At 43.5% G+C, this 22419-nt stretch overlaps 1 protein-coding gene across 1 annotated transcript in view; it reads left to right on the top strand.

Annotated features, from left to right (window-relative positions):
* spir (spire type actin nucleation factor) overlaps positions 1 to 22419 on the top strand; it is a 315119-nt gene that overhangs the window by 177129 nt on the left and 115571 nt on the right. The window contains exons 4-5 of the mRNA XM_080282611.1: positions 13939 to 13995; positions 19237 to 19343. Of these exons, the coding sequence (XP_080138737.1) occupies positions 13939 to 13995; positions 19237 to 19343 (164 nt within the window). The remainder of the gene's footprint in view (positions 1 to 13938; positions 13996 to 19236; positions 19344 to 22419) is intronic.

The following is a 22419-nucleotide window of genomic DNA, read 5'->3' as shown; positions in this document are numbered from 1 at the left end:
AAAGTAGCGATAGAAAAGAGATAAAGATGCAACAGTGCGGCGAAGAGACAAAGGTTGAAGGGAGTCAGTAAGAGGAGGAGAGTTAATGAGACGAAAAGCCTTTGACTCCGCCCAATTGAGAAGAGCTGTATGTGGGGAGCCTCTCCACACATGAGAGTTGTACTCCACACAGGGGCGGATAAAACCCCTGTATAAAGTATTTGTTCCTCATTATTAAATTATTTTTATTATTATTATTATTATTATTACTATTATTATTATTATTATTATTATTATTATTATTAATTGACAGCCGCCTCCCGCTATGGATGCAGCAAAGAAGTATTTAATAAGAAATAAATTAGACTAGCAACATAAGCCCGACTCCTCTCTTGTCCACTGGTCACACATCCACCCAGCCACCATGTCCACTCACCCACTCCAGCTGTCCACCCACCCACTCCACCAGTCTCACCCCCTGATCACCCACCCATTCCGCCTGATTACCCATCCATCCGCCCAACAAGTTCCACCAGCAGGATGATTTTCAGGTTTACACACACACACACACACACACACACACACACACACACACACACACACACACACACACACACACACACACACACACACACACACACACACGAGAGAGAGAGAGAGAGAGAGAGAGAGAGAGAGAGAGAGAGAGAGAGAGAGTAAATTGTGAGTGTGAGTGGTGAAAGTGGTGAGTACGTGAGCACTGTACTGTGGTGTGTGTAGCACCGGGTAATCGTTCGCTTTGTTTTCACCGCGTCAAGGTTGTACAGGGCTGGTGGTGCTAAGTTAGGAGAGAGAGAGAGGGGGGGGGAGTTTGTGTGTGTGTGTGTGTGTGTGTGTGTGTGTGTGTGTGTGAATGGGTGGTAAGTGTGTGCGCGCGTGTGTGTGTGTGTGTGTGTGTGTGTGAATGGGTGGTAAGTGTGTGCGCTTGTGTCTTTTAGTGTTTGTGTAATTGAGTGTGTTTAGTCTCGCCTAATACGAGAAATTGTCTGTGTGTGTGTGTGTGTGTGTGTGTGTGTGCGCGCCAGTCAAGACAGTGTAATATGTGAGCTTGCTTGTTGCTTGTGTTAGTCATGTTTATCTTATGTGTACATGTGTTTCGGATGAGTACACACGCAAGGAAGCGCAGTTATACACACACATGCACTTACAAGGCCACGCACATATATGCATACACACATACATACAGCGCATAGTATTTTACATGCTCAGTACTCATATGTTATACACACACACACACACACACACACACACACACACACACACACACACACACACACACACACACACACACACACACACACGAGCTTCCTTATCGATGCTGATGTAGAGATGTGCTCATGGGATCACCTGCCCCACCCTTTATACCAACCTACCTCTCGATGTGCCTACTTCACTCCTTACCTGCCTCACTTCTTCCACACTCGTTACCTTCCTCACTCTTCACCCTCCTCACTCTTTGCCTACCTGGCGTCTCACCTGCCTTACTCTTTACTAACGTTTCACCTTATTTTCCTCACAGCTTACGTGTTTTGCCTCACTCTCATCTCCCCACCAGCATCGTATCATGCATCCCTACCTCTCTCCGGCCATTCCTCCCCACTCCCCGTCTTAATTTATCTTCGTATTTTACTCCCTACAGGACACATTCTTGCTGTTCTGTATACCTGCCTATCAGTCCTTCCATCTGCTTAGTACATCACTGTTTAAATGCCTTACTTGTAACTTCTTTTCCTTTCTGTCTATCGACCTACCTGCCTGCCAATCTACCTTTGTCACTACTTACCTTCCTCAGTCGTTTCTCATCTCCCTTTCACCCTGCCTACTTATCCTGCGTACTCTTTACTTAACCAACATCTGTCTACTTAGTCTCCTTTCACCCTGCCTGTCTGCCTCTCTCTTTGCTCGCTCCCTTACTGCAATTCAGAGTAGAGAGTTCCAACAAGGCTATTATGAAATACATGAAAGGAAATCTGGCAGAACTTGATCAGAAACTACGTAGTCATTATGATGTTGTGCACTCGTGGGTAATAGTTTTTTTTTACCTTTCATCTGGTTAAGCTGTATGAGTTTAGTCCTTAATTACCCTGGACGTGTTAACCTTCCCCTACTGGTGGTCTTTTTGGCGAACGTTTTTAATTCTCTTCAGCATGGTTTGTGGAACAGTAAAATTCAGGTTGATCCTTAGAATTAACTTAAATATTTGGCCGCTATGATAACGTTTCTTTTGTTTATTTCCTAGTAATTACCCAGATTAATTGAGATATAAAGTTTGCCTCTTTTACTGCACCAGCACTCATACAGCTGAAGCTTTTAAATATAGATATTGAACTGATACAGTTTTTAAAGCTCCGAAACAACTTTTATTTCCTTACTAATGATTTGTTTGTCGTGCATGGTAAAGAAAACGCGACTCGAAATGCTGAATTGCTAGATTTTTATTTTTTTTTCCCCTGAAGTTTGTGTATCAGATTTAGACCTCCTGAACCATTAAAAAAAAAATAATAATCTTTTGGCTTTGGGTATAAGCGCTTTGTAGCTCATTTTTGTGTCGCGTTTTTTTTTTTTTCCCCCTTGGTATTTTAAAGCTTGTGACCTTGTTGGTAATTCCAGAAATATAATAGCATGAAAATAATGAATGTGGCTCGTTATTTAAGATGTGTGCTTCGTTTTATGTTTCTATTACCTGACTCACCCCTTACCTGCCTCATCCTTTACCTACCTGATTCCATACCTGCCTCATCCTTTACCTTCCTCATTCCTTACCTTCCTTACCCCTTACCTGCCTCACCGCTTACATACCTAATTCCTTACCTTCCTCACCCCTTGCCTGCCTCATCCTTTATCTGCCTCATCCTTTACCGTCCTAATTCCTTACCTGCCTTACCCCTTACCTTCCTCATCCCTTAACTACATCATCCCTTACCGACCTTCTTTATCTGCCTCACTCTTTTCCAGCCTCACCTCATACCTGCCTTACTCTCAGCGTTTTTATGCCTCCCTTTCTCGCACTAGTAGTTGAAGGTAAGATACAGGAGAGAGAGAGAGAGAGAGAGAGAGAGAGAGAGAGAGAGAGAGAGAGAGAGAGAGAGAGAGAGAAAGGGGTGGGGTGTTAAGCAGCGAGCGAGATATGCAAAGGAGGCAAGAGAAAGTTGGATAAAAGGGAGATAAGGTGAGAGAAAGTGAAGTGAAGGGGAGGGGAGATGGAGAGAGAGAGAGAGAAATTACAACGGAGGGGAAAAAGGAGGGGAGGAGGAGAAATGAATAAGCACTTCAGTACGAGGACATCATTTATATCTTTCATTCTTACAAACACCAGATGATTTGTGTGTGTATGTGTGTGTGTAGAAAGTCTCCTAAAGCCACTTCACTTCAAGGACACATTTTTTCCTAAAGCTGTCCCCAGACGATTTTATTCAGCTGATGAGAGACTTAAGTAGATGTCAGATATTTCCTTTATTTGTCCCTTCAGTACGAGAGGCATTTTCTGAATTGATTAAAATAACTGGAAGGACCAAGAGTAAGATAAAAGAAAAAGTTACAAGAGTGAGGAGGCTAACCCGTCCAACGCCACGATGTCTTTATAGTATTGCTTCCTCCAGACAGGAAAAGGGAGAAATGAGGAGAGAAGGGGAGAAAAAAAGGCTAAGACTGGAAGGCCTGAAGGAAAGAGGGCGAGTAACTGTATAGGGTGTCCGGGAATTAAAGAAAACTACGATTACTGATGACCTTATGAGGGAATTAAGAGAGAGAGAGCGAGAGAAAGAAAAAGAGGCCTATTTTTCCCGTTAGGTCATCTGTAATAATTGTAGGTTCGTAACTGTTGAAAATTGGACCCGTGATGGTAAGAGAAGTGTTTAATCGAAATAGGCAATGTTTACTTAAAATAGAATCAGTTCCTGAGGTTTGCACGTCAAGTCCCGGGGCATGCTGTGTAATTGGAGAGAGAGAGAGAGAGAGAGAGAGAGAGAGAGCATGCTGAGGGTGAGGGATGGTGGAAGGGAAAGAAGAAGAATGAGAGGAGTAAGCTTCAATTAAGATAAGGACACACACACACACACACACACACACACACACACACACACACACACACACACACACACACACACACACACACACACACACACACACACACACACACACACACACACACACACACACACACACACACACACACACACACACACACACACACACACACTGGCTTTCACATCACCTTTGACATTTTTCCACCTGTTACCCTCTCTAAAGTGACAGACAGAAAATCGAACACAGTCATACACGGGAACAAACACACAACACGTACCCAAAAAATACACACGGAAAATTTGAGATATTAATAATTTTATGATACAGAATATTCAAAAAATCATCGAACAGAAAATAAATACAAACTCTCGAAAGACCAAATACCCACAAAAAAGAGACATTCGCCCGTCTGAATTTAATTAAAGTTGCAAATTATGAGGTAAATAGCCGTGTCCTGCCGTGGAGTAATTCAGAGGTGTGAGTGAAGAGCAGAGTCCGTATTTCATTGCAGTGTCCGTAAATCAGGGGTGTGTGGAGGTGAAGGGCTTCGTATTTCTGAAGTATTGTCCGTATTTGAAGGAGACATGGGGGTAAGTTGAGTATATATAGGGGGAAGATGAGTATATATAGGGGGAAGATGAGTATATGTAGGGGGAAGATGAGTTTATATAGGGGGAAGATGAGTATATGTAGGCGGAAGATGAGTTTATATAGGGGGAAGACGAGTGTATATATGGGGAAGATGAGTATGTATAGGGGGAAGATTATTATATATAGGGGGAAGATGAGTGTGTATAGAGGGAAGATGAGTGTGTATAGGGGGAAGATGAGTACAATATAGAATCTATCTATCTATCTATTGCCAGACGCCTCAATCCCGTTTGGGGTGGCCACAAACAAATCGCTTCCAAGTCGCCCTGTCCCCTGCCATTTCACTGCCCTGCTCCCAACTCACACCCCCTCTCTCATATACCTCTCCACCCCATCCCTCCATCTCATCCTCGGCCTCCCCCTCCCTCTTCCTCCCTCCACCTCACTCACATACACTCTCTTCGTCAGTCTTTCACCCTCCATCCTCTCCACATGGCCAAACCACCTCAGTGTGTTCCTCATAACGCTTCCTATCACATCCACATCCACACCACAACGCTCCTTTATATCCTCATTCATCAGCCTGTCTCTCCATGTGACTCCACAGGCTCCTCTTAAATAACTCATTTCCACTGCTCTCACTCTTGACTTGTGTCCTTCCAACAGTATAGAAGATGGGTATATATAGGGGGAAGTTGAGTATACATAGGGGAAGATGAGTATATATAGGGGGAAGGTGAGTATATATAGGGGGAAGGTGAGTATATATAGGGGGAGATTATTATATGTAGGGGGAAGATGAGTATGTATAGTCGAATATAAATAGGGGAGGATGGGTATATATAGGGGGAAGATGAGTAAATGTAACCCACGAACACTTTAACTTCTTTTGATTATATTCCTGCTACCACCAGACGATTTTACAGCTTATGAAGGAACGCAGAAACCCTCGATACGCAGAGTCTTCCCTGAGCTGAATAAAATCGTCTAGTGGCTCGAGGAACGATATAAACCAGCCGGCGGTCATTGCAGTGGCGGGAGGGGGAAATGTAAATAGACTCTTGAAAGGAACATGTATGGGAGGTATAATGAAGGTGTGTGTTTGTGTACAGTATAGATCCCTGTCCCCATACCTTGTCTCCCCATTTCCTCTCCCCCCTCTTCCCTTTTCTCTCTCCCCTCTTCCACCCCCATTCTCACCCGTGCTTCTCTCCACTTCTCAGATACTCCTCCCCACACATCCACCCTCCCTGTCTCCCAGTCTTTCCTCAGCAGCAGCATTTTTTTCCCTCTTCCCTCCCCAGCTTCCTTCTCTACTTTTCTCACTGGCTTTCTTGTCCCCCCCTCTTTCTTCATTAACATCCTTCTCTCCCCTTTTTCCTCCCCAACATCCTCCTCTCCTCGATTTCCTTCCCAACCTCTTTCTCCCCCCTTCCTCCTTAACTTCCCTCTTACCCCTCTTCCTCCCCAGTCTCTCCCTCTACCCCTTGCCAACCTTCTTCTCCTCCTCTCCCCTTCGCTGCTTCTTCCCTCCCTTCCCCTGCATTTTTCTCCTCCCTTCTCATTCTAGCGCCCCTCCAACGCTGTTGCTTCCCCAAATTCCACATATTTCCTACACCTCTCCTCTCCCACCCTCACCCCTCACCCTCTCACCACCCGTCACTCCCCCCCTCTCCCCCTCCTCGCTCCACTTCAGCCCTTCCACCGCAGCCCGCCATCACCACCTCTGCCTTTATCCTCGAGCAGTCTCTCCACTTATCGTTTTTCCTCTCCACTTTACTCTCTTCTTCCCTCTTCCACCCCTCCTCTTCCCTCGTCTCCTCTTCCCCTCTCATTTCACTACCATCCTTTTCTCCACCTCCCATCCCTATCTTCCTCATCCTTTCCCTTCCTCTCTCTCTCTCTCTCTCTCTCTCTCTCTCTCTCTCCTACTTCTTTTGTGTTCCTTTTCTGCCCTGCCTCGTCTCTTTCTTTCCTCGTCCTCTTCCTGTTCTCTTCAGCTCTGTCCCTCCCTCTCCCTTTTCTCCCATCATCCACTCTCACTCCCCCTTCCTGCCTACCGTCGCTCTTTCCCTCCTCTCCCTTCCTTTCCCCCTCCCTCTCGTCTCCCCTTCTCGACTCTACCGCCTTTCCCCCCTCTCTCTGACTCACTCACTCTGCACAGTTCCTCCCCCCCCCTTCCTACCCTCCCTTCTCCCTGCTCTCCCACTCGTCCCCCACCTTGCCCCTTTCTCTCCCTTTTTTCTGTCTAACTCCTCTTCCCTCACCGACACTTCCTTGTCCCTTTCCTTCCCTTCCTCCATCACCATCACCATTCTGTTCTCCGCCACATGCTTGTTCCCCTTCTCTTTCCTCCCCTGTCCTCCTATCCTCTTCCCTCCCCTGTCCTCTCCCCTCCTTTTCCCTCCCCTGTCCTCTCCCCTCCTTTTCCCTCCCCTGTCCTCTCCTCTTCTCTTCCCTCCACTGTCCTCTCCTCTCTTCTCCTCTCCTCTCCCGTCCTCTCCTCTATGCCTCTTCCCACCACTCCCTTCTCCTCCTCCTCTCTTCTCCTCTCTGCCTCTTCCCACCACTCCCTTCTCCTCTCCCCACTTTCCTTCTCTCCCTCACCCCCCTCTCTCCCTGCCTCTCCCCCTCGCCTATTTCTCTCTCCCTCCCTCCCCTCCCCTCATGGCTAAGGTGTCATCCTCTTTAACTCCCCCTCCCCCCGCCTCAAGCATCGACCCTCCTCAGATACTTCCCAATATTGCTCCTTCCTTCCCTCCCACCCATCCCCGTGTTCCTGTTCCGTATGAGGCTCCTGTTGCTGTGTTGCTGGTAGTGGGTATTCGTTCGTATATCTATGTTCCTTTGTTCCGTAGCGGCTTTACTAGGTTTCGTCTCCTCTGTGCCGTAGTAGCATTGCTGTTCCGTATGGTTTGTTGTTCCGGATAGCTGTTCCTTTGTGTGTTATTGTGTTCCGTGTTCATGTTCCTTTGTTTTTGCTTGTTCCTTATTGCTTTTTCTTTGTTTCTTACTGGTGTTCCTTTGTTTTGTGTACTCCTCATCTGCCCATTTGTTTTTATGTGCTTCCTGTTGGTGTTTCTTTATTTATGTCTGTTCCGTATCGCTTTTTTTTCCTGTTCTGTGTTGATATTTTGTTTATCTTCTTTATATTTCCCTATTTTATCGTTCTGTTCCTCCTTCTTTCATTTCTTTCTTTCTTTCCCTCTCAAACCTACCTGTTTTTGTGTTTGCTTCGCTTCCTTGTTTCCCCTGTGTGTTTTGTTTTTTTCCTCCATACATCATATTCTGTTTTCCCCTCTTTCGTGTTGTCTTTCTTCTCCTCGCTCTTTTCTTTTTCCTTCGCTTGTGCTTTTTCCATATGTGCCCTGCTTCTTTTGTATGTTAACTCTCTCTCTCTCTCTCTCTCTCTCTCTCTCTCTCTCTCTCTCTCTCTCTCTCTTTGTTATCATACCTCCAGCTTCTTCTTTTCTGCCTCCCTCGTTTTCTCTTCTACCTTTTTTTTTCTCCTTCCCTCATTTATTTATTTTTTCTCCCTCTAACATTTTTCTGTATTTTCCTTCTTCCTTCTTTCGTATTTTATCGCATTTTGTGTGCCAGCGGAAATCCGATTTGCTGACCTTTTTTCCATCCATTTCCCTCCCTCCCTCCGCCATATTCTGTTACCTTCCCTGGTTCTCTCTCTCTCTCTCTCTCTCTCTCTCTCTCTCTCTCTCTCTCTCTCTCTCTCTCTCTCACCTTTTCTTCCCTCCCTCCGCTTTACTCTTCTTTTCTCCTGTTTCGGCAACTAGTTTTGAATTTTAGTATTAATGCCGGACCGCCTCGTTGGGACCGCAATATGTGGTTTCTGTTTATCTGTCTCCCTTTTCTTCACAACCACCCTGTCTCCCTTTCTCTCAATCTCCCTCTATCTCCCTCTCTCCACCACCTCCCTCTATCTCCCTCTCTCCACCACCTCCCTCTGTCTCCCCTTCTCTCCACCTCCCTCTCTGCTCCTTCGCCCCCACCACCGACCCTCCACTCCCATTTTCTCCCTCAGTGTTTTTGTGTGTGCTTCTAGGGATGTCTGTTGCTGTCTTTACCATCAATTTACATCATTCCAATATCCTGCCAAACACTGGGTCGGACTGCAGGTGGTGGCACTGGAGAAGGGAAGGGAAGGACTGTGGTAGGAACATGGACTTGCCTCTGTTGCCTCATTTATTGATTATTTATTTATCTGCTTGTTTATTTATGGCAGGTGAAAAAGAGAACGTCATATTTGCACACCTAAGCCATTCTACCTGCATTTGATACACCCCAGCTAATCACGTACACATACAGGCTATAAATGACGAGGACGACGATAGTAAGGCCGTGCAATAAGCCTTCAAGACTATGCACGTGCGAGACCCGTACCGTACGTTTTAGGTGTACACTGCCACCCTTACGTTACCTTTGCCCATTCTCTTAGGCCACCAGATCTAGCCTTCCTATTCTAAAGTAAATATGTAAAAATAAAACTTGGTAACATTTTAAGAGTAATTTGATCTGATTGATTATTACAACAAAAAAGGTCTATAGAACTGAGTAATGCTTTAAGAACAACGTGGAGGGAGAGAGAGACAGAGAGAGAGAGAGAGAGAGAGAGAGAAGGGGAGGGGGGGACAAAAAATATATATCACTTGAAAAGGAAACCACATCCCTGACGAGAAAATATAATAAAACTCTGCTAAGCCTGTGATGAAAGTTGGACAAGGCTTTAATGAGTCTGTTGATGCATAATATAAAGTTGACGAATATTTTGGAAAGCGTGCGATAAATATTTTGCTGGGTAGGAGAGAGAGAGAGAGAGTGTGTGTGTGTGTGTGTGTGTGTGTGTGTGTGTGTGTGTGTGTGAAACGAAGCAGTTGGTGAAAGGTCAGCATCAGAGTGACCCAATCTGCATCACCACATGCCTACACTGCAGTTGAGAGAGAGAGAGAGAGAGAGAGAGAGAGAGAGAGAGAGAGAGAGAGAGTCGAAAAGGACGATATCAGTCCATATCCTGCATCGCCCATGAAAGTTGAGGTCTCGTGTCGCCTTTCAGTCTCCCTCCTTCTTCCATCATCCCCCTCTCTCTCTCTCTCTCTCTGCCCTATCTTGTACTTCATTCTTATTAACACCAGACAATTTTATTTATCTGAAGCGAGACTTTTTAATCCGGAGGTGTTAGATGCATCCTCCATGAACCCCTTCACTCTGAGGCGACCGCTAAGCTGAATAAAATCGTCTGGAGAGAGCAAAAACGAAATACAAAATACGTCCTCGAGTTGAAGGTATAAACTCACGATTCCCTTTATCTCCTGCCCTCCCTCTCACCCTCCATTTCCTTCCATTTATTTCTCCCTTTTTTCTCTTGTTCTCTTTCAGTCTCTCGTTCCTTAGTTTTCAATACAATTTTTTTTCTCTTCATTCCAACCTCCCTCATACTCGCGCTCCCTCTCCCTCTCACTTATTTCCTGCAGCATATGGCTCTGTGTCTTTTCATTTCTTTCCCGTCGTGCATTTTCCTGGTTATCTCTCTCCCATCTCCACATTCGCCTCTCTTATTTCCATCTCCCTTTTTATCTCTCCTCCGTCTCCATTCCCTATCTTTCTCTCCCATCTCCATCTTCTCTATCTGTCTTTCTCACGTCTTCATCTCCCTTTCTTTCTCTCCCGCTTCTCTCTTATTTCCATCTCCCGTTTACTCTCTCCTCCGTCTCCATTCCCTATCTTTCTCTCCCATCTCCATCTTCTCTATCTGTCTTTCTCACGTCTTCATCTCCCTCTCTTTCTCTCCAGTCTCCATCTCCTCCTACCCCTTCTTTCTCTCTCATCCCCCGCTCCCTCTGCCCTTTCTCTCTCGTCTCTCTCTCCCTTTCTTTCCCATATCCCACCCGTCCTTTCACTTAATCTCTGCCATACTCCCCTTCTCACCCTCACCCCCCCCCCACCCGCTGCGTCCAACACGTGACCCATTTCCAGAGAAGAGGCATAGTGACCTCATATTCCTGCAGGTGGCCTCAGTCCCGGTGGGTCAAAGGTCACGCTGAGGTCAAACGGGGTCGAGGCGGGGGTGGCGTGGCGTGGCGCTCTCCGCTCTTGCGTCATCACTCATCCCTTCCTCGGTTTCACTTTCACATCCCTATTTTATTTTATTTTTTTTCACGATTTCCTTTCACGGTCGCCTTGGTTTCATTTGTTTGTTTGTTCGCGTTTTGTTTGGTGGTCTAGTTAGACTCTAGAGCTGATAAAAGGAGTATTTATTTGTTGATTTTTTTGTCAAAACTTTATTCATTACAAGTAAAATTCTTGTGCTGCAACTTTTGATGAAGTTTGGATGACGCTCACCGTCCTCCCAGCGCCCTTTAAGGTTCCCTCACCCTGAAAGAATGCCAGAATGACAAGAAGTTGTAGCGGCACATCGACTAGACACCAGTGCCCGTGGTGCTTGGCGGAACAGAACACAATTACCGGTACATTACTGAACTTATTATTATTATTTTTTTTTTTCGAGTAAACGGCCAGCCATGCAAAGTGCTACCGTGGCAGAGGTATACTTTCTCTTTGATGTTGTCTCGTGTAATACTGCAAGACCCAACGGCCTGTTATCAGCCATGTCTGCATGTCGATGTACAGTATGTGCAGCTTTTTGCATTATTACATTTCAGTGTTTGGTCGTCTTGCGTAAATACTACATCCTCTCACTCTTTACTTTCCCTTAGTATTTAAGTCGTTGGAGGTGCAGGGAGAGTTAGTGAGTGACTGACCCACAGTGCAGACTTAACTTCTGATATTATTTATTTAAATATTTATTTATTTATTCATTTTCACTGTGAACTAAATGTGGTTGGAATATTTTAGTTTCCGATTAGTAAATACATTTACTTGCTCGTTGCATAGTGGAGCCTGCCCTAAGCGAAGTCAGACTGCCAGAGTAAAGTTCAAGCCAAGTCATCGTCATTAAGGCATAAGCCAGAGGAACGTGACTGACCGGCACACTGATGAACGGATATTATGGCTTAATTACAATACGAGACTGTTTTTATGCTGTCCATCGCTTATAACATTGATAATGTGATTCGATTAATTTATACATACAGTAATTCATTTTCCCTGTACTTTCACATTCGTACACTCTGCTGCTGCTGATGGTAGAGAAGCACATGCGTAATTTGGTTATATTTCTCTCTCTCTCTCTCTCTCTCTCTCTCTCTCTCTCTCTCTCTGTACATAATTGTAAAAGTTTTGTTAGCATTTCGAATGCTGTGTAGAGATTTTGAAATTTAGTAAGAAGTCAAATATATTGCAAATAAACTGCAACAAAAAACTTATAGAAATTCCTTACCTGTGTGCAGATGTTACGGTAGATCCAAGTAATCGTAGTGAGTGAGGAGATTACCGTGACTGATATGCCGGACTGTAGTGTGTTGTGTTGGTGCTCACACTGATGTCTTCAAATGTGGCACCTTCAGCTTGAAAAATTTATATTTCTGAAGCAGGGCCGGAACTGAGGTAGAGAGGCTGGGCGCCCAAGGGCCTCCACCATATACAGTATGCAAATGAGAACTTTACTGTAAATGTTTTAATACACTCAGAGTAAACATCACTGGGTAGCTTAATTATGATTGCTTTTAACTGCGAATTCTCCATTCCCATTCTCTATTAAGTACAGCTCCGGGCATTCACCCCTTCGCCCCCTCTCTATTCTCTTTCCCCTCCCCACTCTGCCCTTGCTATGGCTTCCTAAACCAGTCATTTAAACGGCACCTTCATTGTTCGGGTGTGGAAATGTGACTATTGAATATTAGTATTGTTTCGGGACAAACTGATGAAATTTGCAGTTTTGTACCAACGAATTTTGAATATTAGGATCCAGCACCACTTGCGTTTGGTTCTGCAGTAGAGAGGCCTAAAGTGTGGCTGTCTCAGGTGTTAAGGGTAGAAGTGGATGTTAGGTTGTAAAATGCTGAGTTGTGGAATACGAGGTGTTAGGGAACTTTGGATAATATTGTATATAAAACAGTGATGTATGAGGTACAGTTGGTCTCTCTCTCTCTCTCTCTCTCTTTTTTTTCTCCAAACCACGTCAAAACCAAGTCAGGTTTAAGCAAATCAACAATTAATCAACCGACCTGGCTTCTTGTTTCATGGGTTGATTGATTGCTTGAGGAAAGCGGTCCTGGCGGCATAACTTCAAAGGTCATTGCCGTGCTTCATTAGGCCAGAACCACGGAAGTGTAAATGAGTAATTGATTGAGACCCGGCCTTTCACTACTTCATTTCGACGACGTATTTTCGTATCTTTTCTACCATTAAACTTTTTTTTTTATTTTTATAAAGCTTAGGAGAGACATTTCAGACTGAAGGGGTTACATACAGACTTCGTTAATCTGTTCAGTATGAGAGGTCTCCCAATTTGAATAAACCCGACCTCGGATAGTATGGGTTCACGTGCCTTATGGAGTTCCTAAGTGTGAGGTTTAAGATGTGTTAGCTTGAAGTATGAAACTGTAATGGCTGTGAAGTGTGGGGTAAATTTTGACATAACTTTTGGAGTTTTGATGTTTGAGGCTTAAGTGACGTTATGCTGAAGTGTGAAGTTGTTGAGCCCTTCATCTCGATAACTTGTTGTCTGTATTATGCATACTACCTCCAGACGATTTTTTTTTTTTTTTTATTTACAGTCTTTACATACTGTAGGGTTTAGATGTAGCCTCCTTCACTCCTCTTTTGTATTGTGAGGGGGCTTTCCCAAACCGAATAAACTCGTCTGGTGGCGGCAACAGTGAAATTAAAAAAACGTTATCGGAGTGAAGTGGCTAAGATGACAGCGAAACGTATGAAATTCTGAAACATTTCTGAGGGAACGTTTGATTTATATTATTGAATTTTGAAGAGTGAGATTTGGAATGACGATCGGAAATAAGAGGTTCTGAATTTGTTGTTAAGTGTGAGGTAATTTGTTGACCTGAACTGTTGAATTTTGATCAGTGGCGTAGCCATGGAGGTGCCTGGCCTCCCCCAGACTCCCTCCTGTTATACCCTTGGCTCCTCACTGGCCCCCGTTTGGAATTTTTCACATGTGCACACAGTTCAGCGGTGTGCCCCCAAGAATAGGGCATGACACCACCTTGACCCTCTGTTTGTGGTGACCTGGCTGCGCTGCTAGTTTTGATGTGCGAGAATTGTGGTGACTTTTGAGGTGAAGTGTGAGATGGTTGTGAAGTAGTGAAGTGTGAGGTAAGCAGGGCCCCTCTCTTACCGCCTGCCCCCCTCCCCCTCATGCCGCCTGAGCAGGGACCCCACAAGGCCGTGTCGCCCGCCTCCGCTGCTGTTCCTCCCTCAAGCGCACAGGTAGGCCGCATGTAGCCTTACTATCACATCACATCATATCACCTTCCCTCCCCTTTCCTTCCCCTGTCCTCTCTTCCTCATCCACCTTCCTCTCCCCCTCCTTAATAATAAAGGATAGCCTACCTTTACCTAAAACTTCCCCTCACCAAGAAGGTCAACCCTGTGCAAGAGCTGCCTACAATAGATAACTAGTCTACTGCTTTTATCTTTTCGATTTATGTTCTTCAGTTTCCCTTAGAGTTAATCTACACCTCATTGCACCCCCTCCACATACCTCACCCTTAGGGCTTCACATCCCTCTCAAGGACCTTTTTGACTTCAGAGTATACTTTTTTCTTAAGGTCCACTGAGGTGGACTGAGTTCTTCACTTCCACCACTGAGTCCACCTCATACTGCCTTCCTCCCCCTCAGAGTCCACCATCACAATGTCGATCTCCACCTCAGTACTCACTATACCTGTCCCACCCCTTTCTGTATTGACAGCCAGTAACTGGCTGTCAATACAGAAAGGGGTGGGACCTCAGGGGTCCATCCTAACGAAATGAACTGTTCATTTCGTTAGGATGGACCCCTGAGGTCGACCTGCAGTTTTTAAAGATCATATTAACTCATACAACCCACCTTATTGTCATCACAGTTATAAAACCAGTCGACCTAACATTTACTCTTTCCCGGGATCAGCCCGACCTCATATGGTAGCCTTAATTATATTTGCCGGTTGGATTTCGATTGTTTAACTTTTGACACTGAACTTACCTCCTCATCCACTTCTTGAGGTCGACCATATACTTTGATAATGTTTTTTCTGTTCATTTTTCCTCCCCTACTTTCTGGGACCGTCTTTATTCTCCTTAAATCGACACTCCTCCAATAAACTTTCTGTGATCGACCTTATCCCATTCTCTATTCGACATTCCCATCCTTCATTAATGCCCTCCTAAACTTCTACGTGCATCGATCTGACCGTGGAGGGTTAGTCGACGGAGCCTTTCTTGTTCCCAGCAGTCTACTTCGTCCTTTACCTTTCTGCGCGCGCATAGATCTTTAGTTCCTCATCAGCGTAACACTCACTCCAGCGACTTCATTCATCAGTATTGCATTATCGTTATAATTATTTGGCAAAGCGGCATTTTTCAATCTTTTTCTCCCGCATCGTTTTTCCACTTTTTACGTGCTATTTTATTTTATTTTATTTTGCGTGGTCTTCAGCGTGTTGTTTTTACACGTTGTTTTCGTATACACGGATTTGTTTGTGTTGTGTATGAGATGTCGTATTATGTTCACTTTCTTATTTTTGATACTTTTGTGTGTTTTTGTATATATATATATATATATATATATATATATATCTTTTTGTTACTTATCGATTGTACTTGTTATTGTTATTATTATTATTATTATTATTATTATTATCATTATTATTATTATTTTTATTATTGTCCTTTCGTGGGAATTTTAATTTTAGCAGCACTTTTTAGCAGAATTAGCAGTAGTAGTAAGAGTCATAGGTATGGTATACAGGATGCAAAATATTCCCTTACACAACCCCGGCAGGTGTTTGGAATTGGCTGCAGCAAATTACCTAATGACTCACGTTTATCACCTGACAGATTGTAGCGTAGGAAGGTACTGTAGACTGGTAACTTAGGAATATTTACAGTGCCATAAAATCAAAAGGGAGCACACTTTTTTTTTTTTTTAGAAGTGTGGACGCAGTAGTTATGTTGATCCTAACATTAGCAGCAGCAACAGTAGTAATAGTAGTAGTAGTAGTAGTTGTAGTAGTAGTAGTAGTAGTTGTAGTAGTAGTAGCTTGCACTTTTAAATTATAATTGTTGTTAATATCTTACGTTCCAATTATTTACCTGAATATTTGTTTTATTTTTATTTTCTTTCATTACATCATTTTTACCCCAAATCTTTTCATCTAATTATCATCCTTCTGCACGTGCCAACCCTCCCATCCTCCTGCACGTGCGACCCTCCCATCCTCCTGCACGTGCCAACCCTCCCATCCTCCTGCACGTGCCGACCCTCCCATCCTCCTGCACGTGCCGACCCTCCCATCCTCCTGCACGTGCCGACCCTCCCATCCTCCTGCACGTCCCAATCCTTCCATCCTCCTGCACGTGGTAATGCTCCCATCACGTGCCCATCCTCCAGCACGTGCCAACACTCCCATCTTCCAGAAAGTGCTAACACTCCCATTCCCCTGCACATGCCAACATTCCCACCACGTGCCCATCCGCTGCTCACTCTCCCCTCACGTACCCATCCTCCTGCACGTGCCCAAATTCGTGCATTCATTCGTGGCCACCATTCCGCCAGATTCCTTCCATCCTGCACGTACTAATACTTACTTCCTTTTCCCATCATTTTCTACGTGTTAAACCTGAAGGCACGTGCCCCTCGTAAGTTGCACGTGCTAGACCCACTAACCTACTGTCTGTATCGCACGTATTAAATCGTACCATCACACGTAGCACGGAAAGGTGATGGCTAATTTTAAGTGCTCGTTAGTTGGTGTTACGGTGTTAAAAGTACTGGTGGTGGTGGTGGTGGTGGTGGTCGTGGAGGTGGTGATGGTGGTGGTGGTGGCGGCTGTGGTGGTACTGGTTTTGGTGGTGGGGGTTGTGGTAGTAATATGGGCAGTTTTTTTTTGTGGTAGTGATGGTTGTGGTGCGGATATTGGTAGTAATAGTTGTGGTTTTCATAGTGGTAGTAGTGTTTGTGGTGGTGGTAGTGGTTATGGTGATGTAGTTGTGGTGACGACGTTGTGTGTGACGGGTGGGATGTTTATAGTGGTCGGGGTTATAGTGTGATGTTAGTGTTTGTGGTATTGGTAGTGGTTGTGATGTTAGAGTACTTACTGTGTCTTTAGTAATGCATGATGTTATAAGGGAATGTTGAACTACAAATGATGTTACTGATATGCTAGAACGCCATACTGTAATACTTAGTGTAGCCCTGTTGGTGATGTTAGTTGTAGTCGTAGTGATGTGTAATGTTAGTTGTGATGTTAAACCTTAGTTAGTGATGATGTTTATATTAATGTTAGATGTGCCCTTTAACTGTAATGTTTGTGGGGACTGTTCTGATGATGATGTAATTAATGTTGGTCTTGATGTTGTGATGATGTTTATATTGATGTTGTGATGATGTTTATATTAATGTTGGACCGTAGTGATAGTGTGGATGCTGATGTTTGTGATGTGCTTAGAGTTTTGATAGTTGTGATGTTGAACCGTAGTGTTAGCAATGTTTACTGTGTTTATTGTTAGTGTGAGTTGGATGACCCGTAGTGATAATGATAATGTTTAAAATAGTATCGATTGTGATGTTTCTCTAATGTTAGTCTTTAAGATGGTGATGTCCGTAGTGTTCATGATGTTAATATGTTAGTTGTACTTGATGTTACGAGACACGATGTATAAACTTTGTCCTTAGTGATGTTATTCTGACACTGATGTTAACCCCTTTTACGACGAGGGGCTTTAATTTACGTGTATGGTATGTAGATGATTTTATTTATATTTTAGGCTTTTTAAACAGGACGATTTTGATATAGCCTTCCATAAACCCCTTCAACAAACCACCAGATGTCCCTCCAGAGTTGCGTTAAATCGTCAGGTGAGAGACTGATTATAAAAAAAAAAAGAAGTAAAAAACAGGTGACGAGGTTACGATGGGTACAAGTTTCATCGATTCCTTCAGCCCGAGACGTCTTTTTCCTCTCTATCTCCTGACAATTTCTTTCAGCTTAGGGTAGAGTTAGAGGGGTTAGATACAGCCTTCACAAACCCCTTCACTACCTGGGGCTCTCCTTAGCTGAATAAAATCGTCGAGTAATAGCAGTAATTTTTTTTTTATTTTTTACAGAAGATTTACAGAAGAAGGAAAAACAAATAAAAAAATAATCCCTACACCAGATTACAGGTGTCTTGAATACCGGTACGAAAAGAGATGTGATGTGATTGAAGGGGTTAATGATGCTGAAGGTGATTGAAGGGGTTAATGATGTTGAAGGTGATTGAAGGGATTAATGATGTTGAAGGCGATGTTGAACTACACTGATATAAAATTGAGGTGGTAAATGAGGGCTAAGGGTAGTGAATTATCGGGCAGTGAATTAATTATTAGCAAACATATTAACTACTGATTTATATTAACGATCGGATTGTATATTATTTATTGGGTGAGAGAAAAATACAGGAAAGCGTTAATTATCCATAGACAGAATGATTCCACTTAATTACAGGAAAGCATTACTGTAATTACCCACAGACAGAATTATTCCACTTATTAATTAACACACAAACTGCCCCGAGTGTCCGTAAGGTGAATAAAGTCGTTTGGCTTTAGTTGGAGTAAAATGTGAACTTCATCCCTCTAGGCCTGAAGATTAACTGAAACTTTTTTTTTCTTTTTGCGTTTTACTTGTAAGTGTCTCTATCACAGTAAAATCACCTGACGTTAACCGAAATAAAAAGTAAAGGAGGTAATTGGCAGGCAGGTAAACAGTGACCCAGCTTTGTGGAATGACAGGTGAGTAACCAAGTAAATCACTCGTGGGTAAGGGACAACCAACGAGCAGACCAAGTAAAATTTAGTGGTCGAGTAACACGCACCGATTTCCCCACTGGTAACGGACGAGTGGGTAATAGAAGGTAACGATTTTGCGAGAGTAACGAGTGAAAATGCCTAGAGTACTATCGAGTAAAAAAAGACAAAGGGAAGGAAAACTGTGAGCAGGGTAATTGGTAACACACATAGATGAAATTCCTAGGTAGTGAGTGGTAAACCTAAGTAAATATATTAATAACCAAGGTCCATCTGGAACAGGTACTATCGGCAGCAAAAGTTCTGTTCACTCTCCTTCCCTTTTTTTTCTTTTTTCCTCCATGGACTTAGAAAATTATATTGGCGAATCCGCAGCAGACGACGCTATTGACACTGATCCGTGGCCACTTTAAGTTAGCGGGAGTTTATATAGCTTCATGAGGCAGATTGTCAAAGGTGATCGTGAGGGAAGTAGTTGAGGGGGACAGGACTTTGATTGCCGACTGTACAAAGCCTAAAATAACTACTGAAAATACCCACCGAGTCCGAAAGCAGCTGGTAACAAACAAGCAACAGGTAACAAAAAGTCTCCGTCACCCACCCAGTAACAGTCCCAAAGCAACTGGTAAGGAGCACTAAGTAACAGGTAACTAATCCTGTCTCCCCCACCCGCGTTGCAGAGTGTGAACGAGGCGAGACCGACGATGAGGGTATTGAACGAGACTCCGGGGACTCCGAGGACGAGATGGACCGCTCGGCTAACTTCACCATGGCAGAGGCGCTCCAGGTGACCGATTTTGATGTTTTCTTTATACTGTTTTTGTGTGATGTATTCTTTATTAATATCTTTTTATTTTTTGGTTTATTTGTTACTTAGTTTACTGGTCTGGAGTTAATCAGAGGCACTAAATGTAAGCTCCCCCCTTTTTTTTTCCTTGGGGTCATTTTGTTTATATTTCTGCATTTTCTTTTGCATTGTTTATTCTTGTTTGCTATTAACTACAGTAATATGGAGTTGTCCCTATGTATTTTTTTTCCCCCCCCCGCCACATCGAATTCGTCCCTCCGACTCCTTTCAGTGCCTCATCGAGGGGGGCACGCAGCACCCGTATAGCAACACTCATATTCCTTTTCTGCTCAGATATCTCATGGAAGAATTAGGTCCTCTCAGATTTTAATGTATGCAGCTGGTCAACCCTGGAACTGTCTTTCTCACAAAACACTGTGTTATTGCCTTACATTGATTCTGTTCATGCAATGTATCTCGACATATTGAAAGAACGAATGTAGAATTTGACTTTCATTTTGTGCAAATTTCCTTGGAACGGACGAAATATCCAGGTTCTCAGCCTTAGATTCATTATTTTTGCGGCACCCATAAGGTCCTTGAGTGTGTTGCTGAGTCACTGGACCCTTTGAAGGATGAAATATGGGAAGCATCTTAGAGTTTTATTAGCGTCACATTTTCATACCCATCGATTTATTTATTTACTTATTTTAACCCATAGGGGTATGGCTGAGGTGCGTGTGGTGTGCATCTGGGATGTGTCTGTGGGGTGTGTGTCCAAAAGCAATGACCACCTTTTGAAATGTGCTGGAGTGGTGGAAACAGTTTGGGTGGGTGCAGTTATCAGAGGCTTTCTTTTCCTTGTTTGCATAGGAAGTTATTTTCTCAGTAACTGATTTTACTTTGCATAAATCATTACATTGCGTTGTTTCTTTAATAACCTCTTCACTACGAGATGTCTCCCTTTAAGCCTCCCCCCCAGCAAGAAAAAATAATTGTTTAGCAAACAAGACAGTAAGAAAAATTCTTTATACTGAATTAATGAAAATAGTTGTAACCCTCCGCTCCACAAGATATCTCACTTAGGCTGAGTAAAATCATCCGGCAATAAAAAAAAAAGAAAAAAATGGCGTCGTGGCAGTGAAAGAGAGGAAAGTTTCTTCGTAATCGGTTCTTGTGCTGTTTTCTGTTCTTTTTGTTTTGTGTCAGCCTCGCCATGGCCAGCGCTCTCTGGGGACGGTTTTATTATTGAGTTACTGATCTTCTGCTCCTGAAACCCATTGAATCCGGGCACGTCCTTTATTGTTTTATTCTTGCAACCTTTCGATGATTTCCTCAATGATTTTCTTCGGCATGGAGAATATTTCTTGTAGTCAAGGAGCAAGAAAAGAATTACCGTAACCCCTCCAGTTATAGGTCTCTCTCAAGCTGAATAAAATCGTCTGGGTGTAGCAGAAATGAAATTAAAACAAGGTACCACATTGGAGGGATTAGTATTTCATTGGAGGTAGTTAATTTGGGCCATTTTGATCTTTTTTCATTTTTTTTCATTTTTTTTTTTTTTCGTTTTGTTAACCAGGGTATCTTATTGTTATTACTGTATGTTTTTGTTAGCTCCAGACGAGTTTATTGAGTTTAGCGGGATCTCTTGCAGTGAAGGGGTTAATGAAGAGAGTATCCTACCCATTCAGCCCCCTCTCAAAAAAGAAAGAAAGAAAGAAAAAGAAAGAGAAACTGGATACAAGTAATCGATTCAGTATAGGAAAAATATACGTCATCAGATTCAAGGGGTTGATTTAGATGTTAGAGGTTAATGCCATTTTTCCCCCTCCAGTTTAGGAAGCCATTATGATTGGTACGAGAACGATTTTTTTTTTTTTCCTCTGCTCGTAAATGTTGCTTCGATCTGAGTATTGTATTTCGTTCTTTATGAGCTGTAGTCTTTTCACATTAACTTGGCGCAGATCATTGAGCTTTTGCAGCATATTTTACGACGGCCAGCGATAGAATAAGACAGTGCTACGGCTCTACGGGCATTCCACAGCACGTCATCTTGACTAGTGCAGTGGTCTAGCGTAAATTTGTTATAGTTCAACATTGAAACAGGAGAGAGAGTAATGTTAGGCCATAGTGAAAAGAGCATGGCTGTGTTTTGTTCTGCCTTTGTTTCTTTTTTCTTTTCATATTATTTGTTGGCAGAACTGTGTCTCCGGAATGTTCTTGGGAGTGGGATCCTCCAGGTGGCCCAGCCGTTATTGTAATGATTAGCACATCCAGCCACCTACTGGAAAAACCCGCTTTCCCAGACCGGTCAGACTCTATCACAAACTTTGCCTAGTACCATGTTCACCTAGCGGTACCATTGAGGACTTGGATGCATTTGGTCTGAGGCGCGTCATGATGTTTGGGGAGACTGGAATTGTGCAAAATTTGGTCATCCACCTAAATAACCTTTCATGCCGTCGACAGATATTGGTCCCGAACCTGCATCATCTTCCTTGAGGTGATTTATGGGTCAGGTGAGCGGTGAGTCATACCTTGCTCTCTCAGGAATTAATTAGTAACTTGATCATTATAGTTATTTCTTGATAGGGGAGCATCGCCAGGAACGGTTGTCTGGCTCTCAGTACCGAGTATCTGACGCGAGATGTTTTACTCCCTGGTGAGAGAGGATAGTGTTTGGAAACTCCCTGTACTGTTGTTTGCAGATGATACTGTGTTGTTGAGTGAAGATGAAGGGGAGCTGCAAGGCTTGGTGGATGAGTTTGAGAGAGTGTGTAAGAAACGGAACCTAAAGGTGAATGTAGGGAAGAGTAAAGTGATGGTCTTTGAGAGAGGTGAAGTCAGTGAATGTATAGCGAGGTTGGATGGTGAGGAATTGGAAAATGTGAGTACGTTTAAGTATTTGGGTAGTGTGATGAGTAAGGATGGAGGTTTGGAGGGTGAAGTGCTTGAAAGGGTACAGCAGGGAAGAAAGGTTGCTGGTTCCTTGAAAGCAGTGATAAGAAACAGGGAAGTGAGCATGGAAGTAAAAAAGTTACTACATGACAGTATTGTGATACCAACTCTAACGTAC

Source organism: Coenobita brevimanus, chromosome 94 (assembly GCF_032717465.1).
Source record: "Coenobita brevimanus isolate Jiangsu-jjx chromosome 94, ASM3271746v2, whole genome shotgun sequence".
In the NCBI taxonomy this organism is placed as follows: Eukaryota; Metazoa; Arthropoda; class Malacostraca; order Decapoda; family Coenobitidae; genus Coenobita; species Coenobita brevimanus.
This window is presented reverse-complemented; position numbering and strand designations above follow the sequence as displayed.